At 40.1% G+C, this 20,123-nt stretch overlaps 2 protein-coding genes across 3 annotated transcripts; one reads left to right on the forward strand and one right to left on the reverse strand.

Moving 5' to 3' along the window:
- Positions 1–1,652: 1,652 nt before the first annotated feature.
- On the forward strand, positions 1,653–8,937 carry LOC139951694 (uncharacterized). The gene is made up of 7 exons (XM_071950720.1): positions 1,653–1,812; positions 2,196–2,370; positions 3,090–3,261; positions 5,868–5,926; positions 6,695–6,770; positions 7,545–7,663; positions 8,198–8,937. Exons 1-7 carry the CDS (start codon positions 1,760–1,762, stop codon positions 8,327–8,329), a joined length of 786 nt encoding a protein of 261 aa, XP_071806821.1. The 5' UTR covers positions 1,653–1,759; the 3' UTR covers positions 8,330–8,937.
- LOC139951691 (3-oxoacyl-[acyl-carrier-protein] synthase, mitochondrial-like) lies at positions 8,357–18,690 on the reverse strand. 2 transcript variants are annotated; one of them, XM_071950716.1, is made up of 12 exons: positions 18,475–18,689; positions 17,349–17,465; positions 17,001–17,065; positions 16,614–16,721; positions 15,793–15,864; positions 14,986–15,072; positions 14,314–14,465; positions 13,773–13,887; positions 13,279–13,345; positions 12,803–12,940; positions 12,128–12,276; positions 8,357–10,693 (listed from the first exon to the last, which is right to left on the reverse strand). In XM_071950716.1, exons 1-12 carry the CDS (start codon positions 18,683–18,685, stop codon positions 10,511–10,513), a joined length of 1,464 nt encoding a protein of 487 aa, XP_071806817.1. In that variant the 5' UTR covers positions 18,686–18,689; the 3' UTR covers positions 8,357–10,510. The 2 variants fall into 2 exon arrangements, with proteins under 2 accessions (XP_071806817.1, XP_071806818.1); XM_071950717.1 differs by lacking the exon at positions 16,614–16,721 and having other exon boundaries at positions 18,475–18,690.
- Positions 18,691–20,123: the final 1,433 nt, after the last annotated feature.

Consider the following 20,123-nt stretch of genomic DNA (forward strand, 5'->3'; position numbering starts at 1 on the left):
TTCGTGTGACAAATGTGTTTTTCTTCCATTATTATCTCGCAACTTCCATGAACAAGTGAATCAAATTTTCACAATTTTTTTTTTTTTTATGCATACGTTGAGATACACTAAGTGGGAAGACTGGTCTTTGACAACATTACCAAAGCTGCCTGATGTATTGACCTTTTAGTAGACTAGTATTTCTTGAAGGGTATTATGATGACATCACATCTAACATAAAAACGGGTGAACTGTTGTGACAATAAGCAGTCAAGGGGAAAGAGATGAGAAACGAGACGCAGAAAGCACTTAGAAAACAAGATAAAGAACAATGATCAAAGGAACACATTGCCTTGGATCGGACGAGTTGGTCTATAAAAAAGCATTTGTAACGTCGTTTATGGTTAGAAAGATGTGTTAAAAGTAGAATACAATGATCCACACAAGTTTGCCTCAAAATTGCGTGGTTTTCCTTTTACTTTGCGAACTAACACGGTCGGCCATTATGGAGTCAAAAATTTGACTCCCATAACTGTGTTAGTCGACGAGAGGAAAACCAAGCAGTTTCGAGGCATGTTTGTGTGGATCATTGCATTCTACTTTTACAGCATCTTTCTACACAAATGCATTTTATAACAAACGCTTTTCAAAGACCAACTCGACCGATCCAAGGCAACGTGTTTCTTTAAGTAAGACAGAGGTGGATATGGGAAAAGACGGTGGTGTAATGACCAAAAGATTTTTTCCATCACAAAGGACAAACTCAAGATGGGATGAGGGACAAAAAGTGATTAATTAGTGTAAGCCTCAAATTATTGTTATTCATTTCCAGTTCTATGACGTAGAAACAACAATTTCGTAATGAGTAGTACGAGACATTCCGTAATTATGTACCATTGTTTTCATATTATCCAAACCGAATCTTCTGGTTTCAGTATTTCAAAAATGTGCCGATCGTTAATTCCTTGGGTAGAGACTACACCGGTTCGCGAGATCTCAGGCGGAAAGGCTCGAATAAAATGGCATTACACAATTTTAACGTGACGTTGAAGACCTGTAATATTTGTCCCTCAGTTTGATGAGATTTCTTTTTTCAAAAATGAGTGCATCATCACAAAATTCAATTTGACATTGAAGCCCCTCTTTCAATGAGGCTCATTGTATTTTATTATGATTGAGCCGTGCTGACGTATAGTCTCCCTGGCGGGTTGGTTGCACAAGGCTTTACCTATTTACCTACGGGGATACCAGCTTTTTTAATGAGATTAACAGTAACATGGGAAAGTTCAGCTTCACAACAAAGACAACTAGGGACACCTAAGGACAAACTAAGGGAATGAACTACAAATGTCGTAACCGTGTGGGCAACCGTGATTATCCTTTTCGAAACCACGGCTTGGGCTTTGGATTCGGCTCAGGCTAGATTGGCCCCGCAGTTGTTTTGACAATTGCGCGTGCTTTGCGTACGCACTCAGGGCTTCAGACGAGAGAACGGAGCCTGAAGCCGAATCCACAGCCGAAGCTGTGGGTTCGAAAGGGCCAAAGTAGATTGTGACGTATTTTTATTAAGTGTCCCCCTTATTATACGTCACAAAGACGTACGCGCGCGTTGAGGTTTACGCGTTGCGAAATCAAGAGAGGGGCATGGTTGTTTGTTATGGTGATAGCTAGTTTCATGCAGCATGAGGGTATCAAACCAAGCAACAAACAGTTGAGTAAAGTTTCACTTTGCGGGTACATGGAATGAGCACAGGTTGGGATTAAAGCCCAGTGGAACAAGATGGCAGCCGCCACAGCGACGGCACACTCAATTGCAATCAACACAAGAAGAAGGTTTGCACAATCGGATTTTCCAAAATGTTTTTTTTTTTTAATTTTCAGTGTTAAAAAAAAGTTATTCAAGTTTCTATATTCATAGACTCTTCACAGTTACGATCCATGATACTACATAATCTGAGATTCATCATCACAAAACTTTAACAGTAATTTCAGGTTCAACAAAGAAATTGATCCAAAGGAAATGTTACTCTTCCCAAACCACTAGAAACTACAGCCCAGACTATACTGAACGCTAAAGGTAGTAAAGATGCCAAGCAGATATCTATTTTTGTTTTGATCTGAGCGAGCGCACTTCCAATGGCTTTCGACGGCCTAAGTCTGCTGCCACCTATAAACGTCACAGCAACTCTTCCATTAATATTCGTTCTTTATGACAGAGTTCTTGGCGACGTGAATCCAGACTGGCACCCAAACGTCAGTAACTACGCTACAGACTTCACTAAGAAACAAACCGTGGGCCAGACTGGGCGATCGCCTCTCCCTATCCACGATAACCGCAAGAATAACCCGCATCCATCTCACCTGGCTCACCTGCGAAGACTCTCAAATGAGGTCAGTGATTCCTACCCCGTCTAGACTTGATTCAAGTCCCGTTCTCATGCGAGAGGTCCCTAAGCATACCCGCAGTCAATATAGCTATTAGTGGTCCTGCGAAAGGTTTGGGGGAATGCAGAGTAGTTTTCTAGCGATGGCCCGGGATTGGGACTTGAGTCAAGTCTACGTTCAGACGAGAGTAAGCGCATGATTGTGGGAGACAGTTTTCGTTCTTATCTCATTTTTAGTCAGTTCAATGCAACTTGAACTTCTCACTATTTGCACAACGATTGGTCTGGTAGTTTATTCAATACAACACATGATGTTTTACGGTGTAAACAAAAAGTTTAATAAAATTCAAGATGCAATAGAATTTACAATCCACAATACGATTTTGACGAACCTTTGTAAAATATTTCTCGAAACCTACGCAAAAAAAAGAAGACAACCGACAAAAAACAAATACCCCAAACACACAATCAATAAATATACAAACAAGCAAGCAAACACCCAAATAATAATAATATTAATACAAATTTATACCGCGCTTAATACTACGTTTCTAAGCGCAAATAAATAAACAAACAGACAAACAAACAAACAAACAAACACCCCGAACAACAAACACCTACGCCCCCCCGTAAAAAAAAACAAAAAAAAAAACACCCAAGCAACTCAACCATACCATTAATTTATTAATTTTATTTATTTAAACCATTGCCTATAAACACAATCAGCCAGTATGCACAGTAAAGACAATGGTGTCCCAAACTGCCGGTGATGGCGCTGCTCATTGTATGGAGTCATCAATGAGGACGCACTATCCAACGATGCCGCCCTCACCAGAAGGATCTAGGCCCACGAGGTTCGGATGTAACCCGGCCAAGAAGGTTGCAGCTGTTGGAATAGGTAAGTCGTGTGCTTGAATACCCGAGGTGGTTCTTTATTGTGACCTTCAACTCACTGGACCCGGGTTCGAATCCCGCCTCGTACCAATAGTTTAGTCTAACTTAACTATGGCCTTCCATAATATTAAGGAGGTTCCGCGTGAACGTGAACGTGAACGTCAGAAAATTGTGTCATTAAAATCTCACGTTTTTAGCATACGTGAAGTAACTATTTTTCACGTCTGCTACGTACGTGCGCGCAGACGTCATACGTGAGCATGCAATAAGCCCAACGTGGTGACGTCACCCGGAAACAACACAATTTGTTGACGTTCACGTATTTACATGCGTAACGTGCAGCTAAACCTCGCTGTCAGTACCATCCCGTAACTTATCCACTTAAAAACTATAAGTGATTCCAATATTCGTTGTTTTAAGCTCTCTTAACCAACACAAGAACAGGCCCACCATAGACCATTTTTTGCCTTCAGTCAAGGCGCGCAAATCGGGTCCAAGTCTTATACATGCAGACGGCCTGCAAAAGAGACACGTTCGAAGTCTTGACTGAAAGACTAAACAAATAGTTTGACAGTTCACTCATTACAAAATTCACTTTATCCAAAATTTCTCACAACTTCGTTCTGTTAAATTTAAAAACGAAGAGAAATCTTAAAGTAGCCTACACAACAATAAGGCAATAGACTAATTGTTGGACCGGTGCCGGTTTTAGCGTTCAAGATATTTTGTAAAACAATCCTTCAACGACACTCGGATCTTCTTTTTGTTTTCATGAAGTGCCGACTACTCCCGAGCCTGACCTTGACATAAGACATTTTATAAAACGATCCTTCAATGACACTCGTCTTCTTTTTGTTTTCATGAAGTGCCGACTACACCTGAGCCTGACCTTGACATAAGACATTTTATAAAACGATCCTTCAATGACACTCGTCTTCTTTTTGTTTTCATGAAGTGCCGACTACACCTGAGCCTGACCTTGACATAAGACATTTTATAAAACGATCCTTCAATGACACTCGTCTTCTTTTTGTTTTCATGAAGTGCCGACTACTCCCGAGTCTGACCTTGACATAAGACATTTTATAAAACGATCCTTCAATGACACTCGTCTTCTTTTTGTTTTCATGAAGTGCCGACTACTCCCGAGTCTGACCTTGACATAAGACTTTTTATAAAACGATCCTTCAATGACACTCGTCTTCTTTTTGTTTTCATGAAGTGCCGACTACTCCCGAGCCTGACCTTGACATAAGACTTTTTATAAAACGATCCTTCAATGACACTCGTCTTCTTTTTGTTTTCATGAAGTGCCGACTACTCCCGAGTCTGACCTTGACATAAGACATTTTATAAAACGATCCTTCAAGTGCCGACTACTCCCGAGCCTGACCTTGACATAAGACTTTTTATAAAACGATCCTTCAATGACACTCGTCTTCTTTTTGTTTTCATGAAGTGCCGACTACTCCCGAGCCTGACCTTGACATAAGACTTTTTATAAAACGATCCTTCAATGACACTCGTCTTCTTTTTGTTTTCTTGAAGTGCCGACTACTCCCGAGCCTGACCTTGACATAAGACTTTTTATAAAACGATCCTTCAATGACACTCGTCTTCTATTTGTTTTCATGAAGTGCCGACTTCTCCCGAGCCTGACCTTGACATAAGACTTTTTATAAAACGATCCTTCAATGACACTCGTCTTCTATTTGTTTTCATGAAGTGCCGACTTCTCCCGAGCCTGACCTTGACATAAGACATAACACGATCCTTCAATGACACTCGGATCTTCTTTTTGTTTTCATGAAGTGCCGACTACTCCCGAGCCTGACCTTGACATAAGACATTTTATAAAACGATCCTTCAATGACACTCGGATCTTCTTTTTGTTTTCATGAAGTGCCGTCTACTCCCGAGCCTGACCTTGACATAAGACATTTTATAAAACGATCCTTCAATGACACTCGCCTTCTTTTTGTTTCCATGAAGTGCCGACTACTCCCGAGCCTGACCTTGACATAAGACATTTTATAAAACGATCCTTCAATGACACTCGTCTTCTTTTTTTTTCCATGAAGTGCTGACTACTCCCGAGTCTGACCTTGACATAAGACATTTTATAAAACGATCCTTCAATGACACTCGTCTTCTTTTTGTTTTCATGAAGTGCCGACTACTCCCGAGTCTGACCTTGACATAAGACATTTTATAAAACGATCCTTCAATGACACTCGTCTTCTTTTTGTTTTCATGAAGTGCCGACTACTCCCGAGTCTGACCTTGACATAAGATATTTTATAAAACGATCCTTCAATGACACTCGTCTTCTTTTTGTTTTCATGAAGTGCCGACTACTCCCGAGTCTGACCTTGACATAAGACATTTTATAAAACGATCCTTCAATGACACTCGTCTTCTTTTTGTTTTCATGAAGTGCCGACTACTCCCGAGTCTGACCTTGACATAAGATATTTTATAAAACGATCCTTCAATGACACTCGTCTTCTTTTTGTTTTCATGAAGTGCCGACTACTCCCGAGTCTGACCTTGACATAAGACATAAAACGATCCTTCAATGACACTCGTCTTCTTTTTGTTTTCATGAAGTGCCGACTACTCCCGAGCCTGACCCTGACACAGAGCGACTTCTACCCGCAAGTCAACAGGTTTGTGACGATCTTTATACCCTGGCAACATGTCAAATAAATCATACAACTAGTTTTTAACGGATACCTGTGAAATCAACTTGTTTCTCGTCCAAATCAATTAGGCATCAGCATTCCTCATCAGGTGTCTTGATAGTCTTGCCCCAAGACGACAACTGAGTGCAGTACACTAATTGATTAGCAATATCGTCTTGGGGCAAGACTAGTGTTGTCGTTAAAATCAAAATGAAACGACGGTAAGGCATTTTCGAAACCATGGCTTTAGGCGGCGGCTCCGGTGTCAGGAAAGTCTGTCACCCGGGGGCCGGAGATTCTGCCCCGCGCCATAATTTCATGAGAAGTTCAACATGGGCTGAAGGAGGACTTTCCAATAGAGGGCGCTATCAGCAATTTGTAGAAGGTTCGACCAATAAATGAGAGGGTAAAATCTCCGTGGAACAGAATATATACTGCCACACCGGCAATAGGCTCTGTTCATCTATTTCAAGTCTTTACCGAAAGCGATCGTTTTCAAATAATTATTATACAGGCAGAGGTCATGACTCTGTAAAGCTTGGGATTCGAACACACTCACCCAGCCTATTTATAGAGCGCATGTCTTCTCTCTTTAAAGACACTGGACACTATCGGTAATTGTCAAAGACCAGTTTTCTCACTTGGTGTATCTCAACATATGCATCAAATAACAAATCTGTGAAATTTGAGCTGATTGGTCGTCGATGCCTTTAAAGTCACGTTGTTTGACTGGATTGTTTTCTCTTTTTACAGCATACCACTCTAATGACCACTAAGAACCCATTCTCGTATGTGCCTCGCAGACGGAAGATTGTTCCCATTGGAATTGGTAAGTATGTGACGCCATGCACCCACCCCCATCGTAATACACCCATCACCAAACACTGCCAGTCTAAAGATGCAAGCCACGCCCCATCCCAATCGGTTCGGTATCTGACTTTCATACTTTTCTACAATTCTAAACGTTTGACTTCAGAACCGAAACAAGAATTTTTTATAAAACTAGTTCAGGCAAATTATAGTCATTCAGAACCTCAAAATAAATTGGCATGTGGTTCTGGGGGAGGGGCACCACCGTTTTTTTTGTTTTGTAAAGCAAACTTTCCTTGTTTGAATGTCGAACATTTTTTAGCTATATAATATTATTATTTACAAGCCGAGTCAGAATGTTGACTAGTGTTTTTCTTTACAGTCCTGCGAATATCGAATGCATCGGGAAACTCAGTGCCAATTTGTGCGTTGATAAAACTTGCACGGGTAAAAGTCTATCATTTGGCTGTTGCGCCGCATCGTACACGTGCACTTTTCTCATCGTTTGTTATCAAATAAATCTGGCGGTCAATGACGTCATATGCAATCCAACAATGGGTGCGTTCGTACAGCTTCCCCGGGTCGACCCCGGTGTGTGGCAGGTTATTTTTTTTTTTCAGGACGAACGTGTGCAGATAATAACCCACGTTCGTCCTGGAAAAAAAAATACACCGGGGTCGACCCATGCAGGGAAGCTATTAAACGAACGCACCCTATAAACGACTGGTTTTGATGTTACTACACATTGAAAGAGACTCGTTTAGATGTAAATAGTGTATCTATTTGGTATCAGATGAAGGTTTCACCCTGAGTGATCCACAGCCTGGTGATTCAGTCCAAGTGGGCAAGACGTCATCACCACGTAGACCAAGAAGACGTCACGTGGCTAGTGCACCCAAGACGACATTACAGGTAGGCACTATAATGCACAGTGCATCTATGATCCATTTTGTTGAAGTAGTCCTGTTTTCATTTTGTGTATGCGCTTTGATCCGTTCGAAATATTAAGGGTTTTGTGTGACAAAACGGTGTCGTAGGGAAATCTATCTTCCTAAGAATTTGCCCCCCCCCCCCTTCACATAATTATGGGGAATAAACATTGCCTGGAGGAGGATGACTCAAAAGAGGGCGCTATCAGAAGAAGTTTGTACACAGTTTGCCGTTTATAAGGGGACAGAACTTCCTACCACAAATTGCTTTAGCCTTTTCAAGCAACTTTAGTCCGTTATCACTTCCCTTTAACATTTGTGTATCCTTTTTAATCAGTTTTGAATAATAAGGGTGCAGTATAAACCAACCTAAATTATTCTTAGTCTTGTTTAAAACCACTTTTTGGTCTCCCCAGGTTTTGAACGCGTGTTAAATAATAAGGGCGCAGTTAAAACCATTCTGCATGATTATAATAGTCTTCTTTCAAGCCCCTTATATTTTATTCGGTCTCTGTAGGTTGACCATTTTGATGGGGGTGCACCAACGGATACAACGCGAACAATCACCGGCCGAAAGAAGAAACATATCCCTAATCTTCAGATTCTCGGAGATGCCAAACTACCAGTGTGGCTGAACAACTCTTTCTAGTTTTTTTTTCATCACAAATACTTACTCTTTCTAGTTTTTTTTGTATCACAAATTTTACAAAATAAACAAATTACTACAAGGAGAGCGGCTGTGGAATAAGCCAGACAATTTCACAAGTCTATAGATTTTAAAGTTATTTTTGTTTTATTATTCAACTCAATTCAAATACACATTATTGTGGTGGTAAATTGCTTTTGAGGCGCTGGCCTTCTGCTGCATATTGGGCATGGTAAAGGCACTCCAGAAGGAAGAAATTTTGCATTCTGAAAAAAAAAATACTGACATAAGGAGACACAATCATTTGGGTGTAGTGCCAACAAATAAATCCTATCGCAAAAGTTGACATCTGGCTCTAGTCAAGTTGTCTTTGTTCAACCCCAAATTTTTAAAATAAATTCCAATACATTTTCCACGAGGGGCACCAGTATCCGGGTGCCAACCAACCATAGAGCTTTATAGATCAATGGTGCCAACCTAAAAATCCCAAACAAACCAACACTCAGTACTTTGTGATCCCTTGGACTAATTTGTAAAATAACAACTGTTTTACATTTGTTTATTTACAAATAAATATTTTTGCGGGAATGTCTTTATAAAGAGGAAATAAACATTATATTCTTGCAAAAGAAATAGAAGACTTTACAAAATTAAATTCGAAAATCTCTTCTTTAATTAAGTTGTCTGAAAAAGGTCAATCTAAAATACCTCTTCTGTGGAGGGACAGTTATGCAGGCAAATCACTGTACTACACCCTTGGTAAATGGTAACCAATGTGCTATACCCACATAGCAACCAGTGTACTTAACCCATAGCAACCAATGTACTATACCCACATAGCAATCAGTGTACTAAACCCATAGCAACCAATGTACTATACCCACATAGCAACCAGTGTACTAAACCCATAGCAACCAATGTACTATACCCACATAGCAACCAGTGTACTAAACCATAGCAACCAGTGTACTATCCCCTTAGCAACCAGTGTACCCTTAGCAACCATTGTACTATACCCATAGCAACCAGTGTACTATACCCGTAGAAACAGCAGCTTTTTTGGCGTGTCTCAGCACAACATATGTATAGGGTGTTATAAAACAAAAACTGACTGCTTTTCCCCTTGGTAATCCCTAGAATGTTCTATTTTCACCTAGGCCCAATTTCATAGAGCTGCCAAGCACAGAAATTTGCTTAGCATGAAACGTATTCCTTGATAAAAACGGGGTAACCACATGATTTTCAGGATAAGCAAACAACAGCTGAATACCCAGTTACAAGCAATGCAACAAATGGAAATTTGGTTGGTAATCCTGTCTTTATCAAGGAAGAAATTTCATGCTCAACAAATTTTTGTGCTTAGCAGCTTTATTAAAATGGGCCCTGGCTTCTCCTCTGGGAAAATAGAAAGAGCCGAGGACCACCTCAGGAGACAAACATTTAAACCATAGCACTCAAAGAAGTCAATATTTGTATACTACTATAATTCTTCACTTTCCCAAATACACAAACTTTGTCCTCTACCTTTGAACAAGATTTACACATGAAAACATGATTGCCTTCCTCCATACAGGCATGACATTTAAGGCCCGGTCACACAGGCCCCGATAACCAAAACGAAAATGAGAACGATAAAAATGCACCCCCTCGATTGGTTGAATGAGCGTGTGCGTACTCTGCGTGGAGCAATTCAACCAATAGAATGTTCTCTCTCTGCGTTGTTATCGTTATTGTTATCGTTTTGCGTTATCGCTGCAGTGTGACTTGGCCTTCAGCCCTTGGGGAAAAAGTAGAATTATTTTTATTTAGTACATACTAGATTAGTAATTAGTGTGCATGGTGGATGCTCCAATAGACTTTCCCGGTTATTCAACAAAGTTGTTAAGTTTTTTTATTGGGCGCAAAACGATCAGACTAAGGGAGCGTCTCAAAAGTCGGGCACGTTCCTAGCGCAAAAGAACGTTCCATGCCCGCAGGATCCCAACATCATGGACATTAGGAACGTTCTACCATGAGATTGGACGCGGTCACGTATTTGGAACGATCCAAAAGATCGCTCTGGTGGTCCAAAGGACCGGTCCAAGTAAAGCGGCGGGGATACTTTTGCGATCCAAAAAGAACGTTCCTACCGTTCCGACTTTTGAGACGCTCCCTAAAGTGGGAAGAATATCTTGCCTGTCTATGTCACGACCTACAGTACTCAGTGATACATAAGCTTGCATTCGTCCCTCCGAAACCAAATGAGTTGGACAAGGCTATTCGCCTCTGGCTATTTGGTACACTCCATGGCTGGGCATGATGAGGCACGTAGTTCAGGTCAAAATCTTGTGTAGTGGATTGAAGGTTTATCGTCGGTGGTAAGGTTTTCTGTGGAAAGGAAATAATACTTGGTTTATAAAGTGAATAATTTGCGACAAATTTGAGGTGCTTAAAAACAATCTTTTTCCCTGTTTACCTGCCATACTTAAAGGAAAATTTCAGAATTGGTTTTTGCTAACAAAACAGTTGCTGGCAGTGTAAGCACTTTATGTAATCCACCATATACATCCACTGACAAACCTGTAGAAGTTTGAGATTGATCGCACATCAATTCTGTAACAGTCCTTTAAACTATTTCTGAAATATTAAGAACTCCCCAAGCTGCTTGAAGCTGGCGCTAAAGGGTAAATCCAACACAATACTGTATCAGTCCTCTTAGGATCTCATTTCTTAGAGAAGAAATTATGGTTAAATGCCTTGCTCAAGGGCATAAGTGTCGTGACTGGGAATCGAACCGGGAATACAGATTGTTCGGCCTTGACACAGGGAACATGTTCATCATCTCAGGTTTGTGATTTACGCATTGTTTACACAAAGGTTTGTGTTACCTGAGGTTGATTTCGAAGTTGTAACTGTATGGATTCAACACTATTACACATGTAACAGGGCCCAATTTCATGGCTCTGCTTCCTGCCGAATTCTGTGCTTACGTTCACGATTCCCCGCTTAGGTGCAAGCGCCAAATTTCTGTGCTAGCCATGTAAGCGTAGAATGCCTAGTAACGTGAAGTACGCACGCACAGAAGCTGAAATTCACCGCTACCCCGTGAAATATGCTTGTCGTAAGCACAGAAATCCCTGCTTCCATAAGCGCCAATTCTGTGCTTACGGTAAGCAGAGCCATGAAATTGGGCCCTGGCCCCTTGTCTCTGGCTGAGCTATTGGGCATAGCCAGTGAGACTATAGGGCCCAATTTCATGGCTCAGCTTAATGCTGTCCGCCGTTGTGATAACCATGCTTCACTTACAGGCAAGTTTCTGTGCTAGCTGTGTAAGGGAAGAATGCCTCGTTACAGGGAGTATGCATGCGCACCAGCACAAACTTCCTGCTAGCTTACTGTTGAACTTATTTGGTTTAAGACTTTTCCTAGTCATTAAGTCCAAATCTTGCGGATAAGTTTTAATAATAATAATAATAGTAATAATTTGGGGGGCTAATTATCCTTACTCGCAGCTAAGAGCTGAATTGCGAAGGATGCAGCTACAACGTGTTCGAAAAGCAGGCATGCAAGGGCGCATTCAGCTGCCAGCCACATCAACCCATTATGACTACCGAGCACAGCCAAGGATCGAAAGTGTTTGATTTTTTTTCCCGAGGGAGGAAAATTGGATGGTCTCAAAAACCCTTGTGGCACAGAAGAGAACCAACGCACAACTCAACTCACATATGGCCCCGGCCGGGAATCGAACCAGGGTCACCTTGGTGAGAGGCGAGCGCTTTACGCACAAGCCAACCATGCCACCCAAAAGTGGGTTCTACTTACTGTTGTACAAGCCATGACGGTGAAGACGGCTTCCAGAGACCCAGCAGCTCCTAGGAGGTGACCCGTAGCTCCCTTAGTGGAGGAGACGGAGAGATGGTTCTCGTGATTTGGGAAGAGTCTCCTAATAGCTTGATTCTCAACCGCATCACCTGAAGATGTAGAATTATAGGAAATGACAATGTATATATTATTGCTGGTATGTTTATTTATCAATACCTTAAAAATGAAACAGGTGGCCCAAAGGGCAAAATTGCTTCATAGTAGAATCATCAAAAAATTTCAAATTCATAACACAGGCCTAATAACACTTAGTCAACCACTTCTGTCTGACCATTCAATATCATCCACTGTGGCTTTGAATGATAATTGTTGCCAGCCTGAAAATGATGTCATGCACATTACATACACAGTACACACATGTTCACAAACCAAGACAAACAATGCACTTGGGAAGGTTGAAATATTAAAATTTATGTTAATCTATTGTATCTCTACTCCATTACTCTTTTATGTTTATCTTTTTTTTTTTCTTTCTCTTCTCTTTATTTAATGAGATAATGCCTGTCTTTTTCATGGCCTGACCTGTCTATACTCCATTACGCTTTTATGTTTATCTTTTTTTTTTTCTCTTCTCTTTATTTAATGAGATAATGCCTGTCTTTTTCATGGCCTTACCAAGTGGAGTTGAAGTAGCGTGAGCGTTGATATACGTCACATCTTCCATTGCTATCCCAGCATCCTTTGCAGATGCCCTCATGCAGAGCTCCGCACCTTCACCATCCTCACTCGGGGCAGTCATGTGATTTGCGTCACCTGATGACGTCATGGAAAATAAAGCACAATATTAGAGGCAGGCATGCAACTGTAACTTCACCAAAAGAGGAAAATTCCAACAGTGTATTTTGAATGGCACACATGACAATAAAATAAAGAGGAATTCAGCTGACCAGTGGAAAAGTTGCATGGATGTAGATGTAGATGTATTTTTTGCTCTCTAGTGACCTTTTGACAATACCCGCTGGTATTGTCAAAAGGTCATGGGAGATAGACAAATTGCGTTGTCAGCAGTAACAGACATGCGCCGCTAGAACTCCGGATAGGCTTAATACAAAAACGAAATGACTCCATAAAGTTTCTTCTGTATAACCTACCTGATAGTCCATATCCCAGGACTTCTGCTAGTATGTTGGCCCCACGGGAAACTGCATGTTCATACTCCTGCAATGACAAAAAACAAATGACATGAATGAATGAGCAGAACAAAAGACTTTGACTTGTGGTTGGGTTTAGCAGAAGTGGGAACAAAGTTAAGACCTTTTTCTAAGGGGACCTTCTCAATTATGGAAATCAGGCATGCAACCGTAACTTCACCAAAAAAGAGAAAATAACAAAATTGCAATGATTTTGTATAGTTTTTTCAATTTTGTAAAACTGAGATTAAAAAAAGAGGAAATCAGCTGATCCGAGGAAAAGTTGCATGCCTGGGAAATGTTTGCCCTGGATAGTTTGGCTATGAAACATTCACTTTCTTCTGCTAATTGATTGTTTAAGAATATTATTCTTTTCAAGTTCAGCTCAACAGTGGCTCATGGTCTAAAAACTATAGTATACAAAGTTAGGCCGTCTTGGTAAAAGCTGGATGTACCTCTAATATTACGATGGCAGCGCCCTCAGACATCACAAAACCATCTCTGTCTTTATCGAAGGGTCTGGAAGACTTTAGGGGTTCCTCGTTGAAGTTCTTACTCAATGCTCTTGCCCTGAGATGAAAGATCAGAGGAAAATATAAGAGAGGGAAATATCAGTTAGCAAAAGGCGAAGCATTGCAAAAACGAAAAACATCAAAATTTAACCATAAATTGTTTTTGGTATTGGGCGATTCTAAATTATAGTTGAAGTGCCTGCTAGCAAGAGTTTGTCACCAATGTCTCTTCTCATGTATGGCATGGGTGGCTAAAGGATAAAGTGCTAGGCCTCATAACACTTTGGCCAAGGGCTTACAGGGCTCAATTTCACGAAGAAATAAAATCCACCGTAAGACAAATTTTGTCAGTATTACAATACTAATAGTGATTTGCTTTGTGACATCACACTTTACTAAGCAACTACGATTGATTTGCAGTTGCGATCAATCGTAGCTCTTTGTGAAATCGGCCCCAGGCTGTTTAAAATTGGGCTGTACTTACTTTGCGAATCCAGCCAAGGCTAGAGGGCAGATGCAGGCCTCAGTGCCCCCAGCAATCATAACGTCAGCGTCTCCATATCGGATGAATCTAGAGGCATCTCCGATAGCATGTGCCCCGGTGGTACATGCTGTGGATACTGCATGATTCGGACCCTGGTGGATAAAGTTCAACCAAGATTAGTCGACTATCAAAAAAAGAACCCTTACTAAAGTCAGGCCTGGATTTTCACTTTTGAAAGGGCAAGGCCATTTTCATTTTCTTAAGGGCACTTCCATTAAAGTCAGAGAAAACATTTAAGTCAATGGGAAACTTTGCAGGGGCATCAAGGCCAAGACCAGGGGCAACCTCCGTTGCCTGTGTGTAATTCTAGGCCCAAGTCATAGCTTAGGCCGTATCCAAATTGGTGACTAACTAACTACAACTATGGCTACAGCTGGATCGCCGTGTCATCATGCGCTACCCCGTAGAACACCCTTAGCAGCAGTTGAAGCTGTGGCTGTAGCCACCATTTCAATTCGGACTTAATGAACGAGTCATCTTGGTTTTCTACAATTAGAAAAAACAATACATAACAAAACTATAGGGGGAAGTACATGTTTTGTATACTTCAACACCTTGGAGTTTGAATGAAGTTTTTCACGCTTTATAATTTTTTTATAGAGTCACCCTCACCTTGCACTTGTATCTGATTGCAATGTGACCGGCGGCCATGTTGGTCAAAATACGAGGAACAAAAAATGGGCTGACTTTCCTGTATCCCTGGAAAAAAAAAAAAAATTTAATAAAATAATAATAATAAAAGGTTTTCATTCAAATGTATTGTATTGTCAACACTGGGATTTGAACCCACACTCTCCTGTTCAGAACAACAAAGATTGAGTCCAGTGTGCTTGATTGCTGGACTACATCACGCCACTGGTTTGGTCTAAACAAGAAGGCATTGGTAATAATAATAATAATAATAATAATAATAATAATAATGCATTTATAATGCGCCATCTATCTAGTGTACAAGACCCTATTCCCAGGCGCAGAACAAAAAAACAATACATACAACAAAAAAGAAATGTAGAACATAATACAAAATTATACAATAAATAATCTACTGTCAAGACATGTAACGAGCTAAGTGTAAGAGGATTTAAATAAATGAGTTTTAAGCAAGTTTTTAAACAATGGAAGAGAACTAGTAAGGTCTAAGTTTCAGTCCCTGTCTTGGTCTCAGAGGAGAGGTCTCAGTCCCAGTCTCCACCTTGGACTTTGTGCTTTTGATGACTACTGGGCCGAATTTCATAAAGCCTGTAAACACAAAATCTTGCTTAGCACAGAAAATGCTGTTAGCAGAAATAGTTTACCAGCCAACATTTCATAGGGTTTAAAACTATAGCCATCCATCCCCCCATTTCTTGCTCAGAAATTTTATGACCAGCTTGATGAAAAATGTTAGGTACAGTGAGACACAACAACACCGCTACTAACCTGATTTTGAAGACTAATACCCGTGTCTACAATATCTTGAAGGCCAACCATTCCCATGCCGACTGCCACACCCTAAACAGAAAAAGAATATTTTTTCAATTATTTGTATTGATTTCTCCTTGAACAGAACTACAGCTTGTTTACTTGCTGGTAACCTTACTCTGGTAAGCATAACTTTGCTGTGCTTAGAAACTTTTGAGATTTATTATTATTAGGCAGCTCTATTGTGCGGTTTTCTTAAAGTCACCTGGAAATAGATTTTTTTTCTTTCAAACATAAGAGTATATGCTTACGAACAATAAAACAACTTTTTTAGTAATTGTTTGTCATGATTTATATGTTTAAAAAATATAGAAAGTTGTTTGGGGGGCTGACTCCGCCTACCCCTTTTGTGACATCAATCGAGGCAGACTTTGCCTGCAATGCGTATAGTAAACACACGTGCAAAGTGCATGTACGTCCAAGTCGTGAGTTGGTACATTTCAAAAAGTGTTTTTCTGCATTCAGCAGTAACACACCTGGTCGGCATTGCCGGAACTTTTTTTTATTTTTTAACTGTACAAACTCACGACTTGGTCCATACATGTACTTTGCCCTGTGTTAACTCTACGCATTACAGGCAAAGTCTGCCTCGATTGATGTCACGAACAGCGCCCTCTCGGGTCGGGGTCTACTCTTAAGTTTGTAAATAACATAAGAACTGATTTTTTAAAACCTTTAATAACCGTTTATTCACATTCCACTCATCAAAACACATATATTAGTGACAAAAGCTTTATTTTGAAAAAATACCACTTCCAGGTGACTTTAAGTGTACTCACAGTGGCAACCATGTCTTTCTTAGTTGTTGGAAACCACTCAGCTTGTGTCAGTGCTTCTTGAGTTGCAGCCAACGCAAAAACTGTCGCCTCTGCCATTGTACGTTGCTCCTAAAATTGGGATTGAAGAATAATAGAATATTTGAAATCAAAGTTGCATCCCCTGGAAGGTAATACCTGGCTTACACCTGAAAAAAGATATTGACCAAAAAGGGGAGACCGCCAACATAGGGCTAGATAGCTTAGTCAGAAGGGGCTGCGACAACTTTTACCAGAGTTCAAGAACAGGAAAAATATTACTAGAGCAGGATTTGAACTGATGATCTACTTTAAACAAAATTCACTAATACTATTGATTTTGAATCTAAAGCTTAGGTAACGTTTACTTACCGATGATGATGCAAAATGTGTGATGTTAAACTCCCCATCTTTGTCACCTCTTGGTACATAACCGGCTGAGGGGAAAAATAAGAATAAAAAAATTTAAAAATAAGCAAGTTTGTTGACACTTTCTCGAAGTTGTAAACAAAAGAGGTTTAGCAATTATCCTGTTCGTGTGCTGGTGTGTAACACATCTCCACTGTAAGCCCCACCCACTTTACACAAAGTGCAGCAATGATCACTTTGGACTTCCACCAGACAGGTGCAATACCAAATTCAAGCACCTGTCAAGTGACATAATGTCCAAGAAAAGAAAATCAATAATTAAAATTTAAAAAAATAGATCTTAATACTCACCAACTTGACAAGGAATCTTGTCATACCCTGGGCCTAAGACGTTTGACAGTCCACATGAGCCATCTAAGAGCTTGGGCCATACGTACTTGATTCCTGAACCTAATGGACAAACTACTCCTGCAGGAAGAAAACACATTGTATCATAACATATGGACTTTGGACTTCGATAATTATGATAATCGCAACCCTCCATCCTGCCAACAATCGAAAAGACTATTGGTAGGATGGAGGGTATTGCTGCTTACTGTAGGTTTAGCCTAATGGAAATTTAAAAAAATAATACCCTTTTTGTGTCGTTTGCTAAGAATAAAAGTGAAGTGCAAGAACTTCAGAAGCGTCACTATTATTGGACGTTTGCATGGTCGGCTACCCATGAATCCCAAAGAGGGCGCTACACTATCATCGTAGCCCTCCATCCTTCAGATGAACTAGGCGTTGTTTTGGTACGATGGATGTACCTTCTTTTTTCAAAAAGACCCCCCCCCCCCTCTATCTCGAGTGGTACCGGTCACCTCAGTCCGAAGCCAACTCGGTCCAAGATCTTTTTGTATTGAGGGATAAAAGCTTGCTAGGCTAAGCCCGAAAAGTCTTCTTGATCTCATAAAAACATAAATGTGCAAGTCTCTCGCGTATTTGAACCGCTAAGACCATTGGTCCCCCCATTTCTACCTCCATTTTTTTAATTTTACGTCTGGCAAGATTTTATTAAACAAACCATATTCGGACCTATTTCTATCTCCATGTTCGGACCAAGTTGACTTCGGACAGAGTTGGACTCGTACCCAGTTGACTTATGACCGATTTGACTCATAATACATGAGTCATTTGTAAGCATCAGGAAGCCCCAAATTAACATCAATTATTCAATATCATAAATCAATCATATTAATTGTAATCTTCCCAACGTTGTTGTATTTGTAAACTAACCATGCTAAATAATAGCGTTAAGGAGGCCCAAAATATTAGGCTCACAGGGAAGCCTTAATATAGTTTCTAGAAGTGGGAAGCCTTTAGTTTCTAGAAGTACACTGTCTGTAGTCAGTAGTAGCAGACTGAATAGTCCTACGGTAGTTTGTTTTGGTTTTAATATTTTTTTAAATAAAACTTTCATTTTTTTATCACTCACCAACACCAGTGACGACAACTCTCCTTCGATGCGACGTCTTTCCATGGCTGCAATACTTCCTACGAAGACCACTACAGTACAGAAATGTCAGCAGCTTCCTTTCATTCCGTGCTTCTTGTAATAAATGTTTGTTTATAAACAACATTGTCGTTTTTAAAGTTGTAAATGTGCGCGCGTCAACATACAACACTGTCAATATTGGTCCCAACATCAATTTCAAGCGTCGGTCAACATTCGTGTACGACCGTCAAGACATACTAAACTGCGGCATGTAGATGCGAGTGATGTATGAAACTCGGTCGTTGACGAACGTTTTAGGTTAGGTCCAACTTTGATGTGAATGCACTTCCGGGGTGGGTCAAAGGTCGTTTCGTGGAAAAACAAGATCATGAAGATGGCAGCGCTCGTGGGATGGTCAGGTCATGGTTTTCGGAAAAGTTTTGAAATTGGTAACTGAAACTAACTGTACACAAATGGACATTATTAAAAACCATTTAACCATACTTTTTATTTGCAGGAAACTTTCACTCATTTCCTCATTTTTTGAAATTCCTGAAAAGTTAAAGCGTCTTTAACTCAGCTCTAGCCCACCTTGTTGAGCTGTTACTATTTTAAGTGTTAGTGTTAATGGCTCCGCTTTTAACATCGGTCTCATCATCATCTTTCACCATGTTAAAAGCGGAGCCATTAACAGCTCAACAAGGTGGGCTAACTCAGCTCATGGTCGGACTGAGGAGCTCAGCAGACATGACACGAGCTACAGTCATGGACTCTCACTCTGGAGAATTTTTTGAATCGATCCCAACATCCCAAGCATATTTAGTTTCCATGGTATACACTCAACAATAATAATAAATTAATATGTCCAATCAATTACACTGACTGAGCGACAGTTTTGTCTCAGGTCTATCATTTTTGACACAGTTCGAGTTATATTATTTTTTATTACGACTTGCAAAATATCTCAAAATTTATTGCCTATAAAAATAAAGTACAGAGTCCATGGACTTTTTTGAGGTGATAAAAAAATGGATACAAAAGTAAATAATATATTAACTGTAAAATAATGATGTTATTTTTAATTCATTTTTTTGTTACATGATCACATACCTATTTTATTGTTATTCGTATACATTTAAATGAATATTTTACTATACAAGTTGCTTATAAAAAATACACAATTACAAATCATTTGCTAAACCAACCACATCACATGCCAACCGTACTCCTAGAACAATGATGTTTGTTTCGCTATACAGTTCGTGAAGATGAAAGCAGATAGTGGAACAAACCTCTCATACATGTAGTGCTAGGAGTGTAGAAAAATATGCCAACCTTGTTAACTTGCATGGACTCTTTGGATTTAGGAAGTTCTAAATTCTACCTCCATGATTGATCCTAGTTGATCAAGTAGTGAGAAATCCGAACCCTCCATCCTCCCGAAGGTCGCAGTCAGGCATAGTACTTTAGAAGAAGCTGTTTTCCTTCCTCCAAGTAGTACTGACTTGAACCAAGGCTAGAAATTTGGCCCAATATAACCGGTAACCCCATCCAAAAGTTTATAGTCTTGGTGCAATGTGACCTTCTCGTTTTAGTTTTTTAACAACTCTCAAAGCACAAATTAATGTAAACAAGGAAGTCTTGCACCA

The sequence above is a fragment of the Asterias amurensis genome, chromosome 19 (assembly GCF_032118995.1).
Source record: "Asterias amurensis chromosome 19, ASM3211899v1".
NCBI lineage: Eukaryota > Metazoa > Echinodermata > Asteroidea > Forcipulatida > Asteriidae > Asterias > Asterias amurensis.

Excerpts from the sequence above, each read along its gene's own strand:
- LOC139951694 (XM_071950720.1), top strand. The coding sequence starts at position 1,760 with ATGGCAGCCGCCACAGCGACGGCACACTCAATTGCAATCAACACAAGA. Across the intron at positions 2,371-3,089 it reads TGCGAAGACTCTCAAATGAG|CCAGTATGCACAGTAAAGAC; the intron begins GTCAGTGATTCC and ends AAACACAATCAG. Across the intron at positions 3,262-5,867 it reads GGTTGCAGCTGTTGGAATAG|TGCCGACTACTCCCGAGCCT; the intron begins GTAAGTCGTGTG and ends GTTTTCATGAAG.
- LOC139951691 (XM_071950716.1), bottom strand. The coding sequence starts at position 18,685 with ATGTTGGGACCAATATTGACAGTGTTGTATGTTGACGCGCGCACATTT. Across the intron at positions 13,888-14,313 it reads GCCTTGGCTGGATTCGCAAA|GGCAAGAGCATTGAGTAAGA; the intron begins GTAAGTACAGCC and ends CTTTCATCTCAG. Across the intron at positions 13,346-13,772 it reads CTGCCATCGTAATATTAGAG|GAGTATGAACATGCAGTTTC; the intron begins GTACATCCAGCT and ends TTGTCATTGCAG.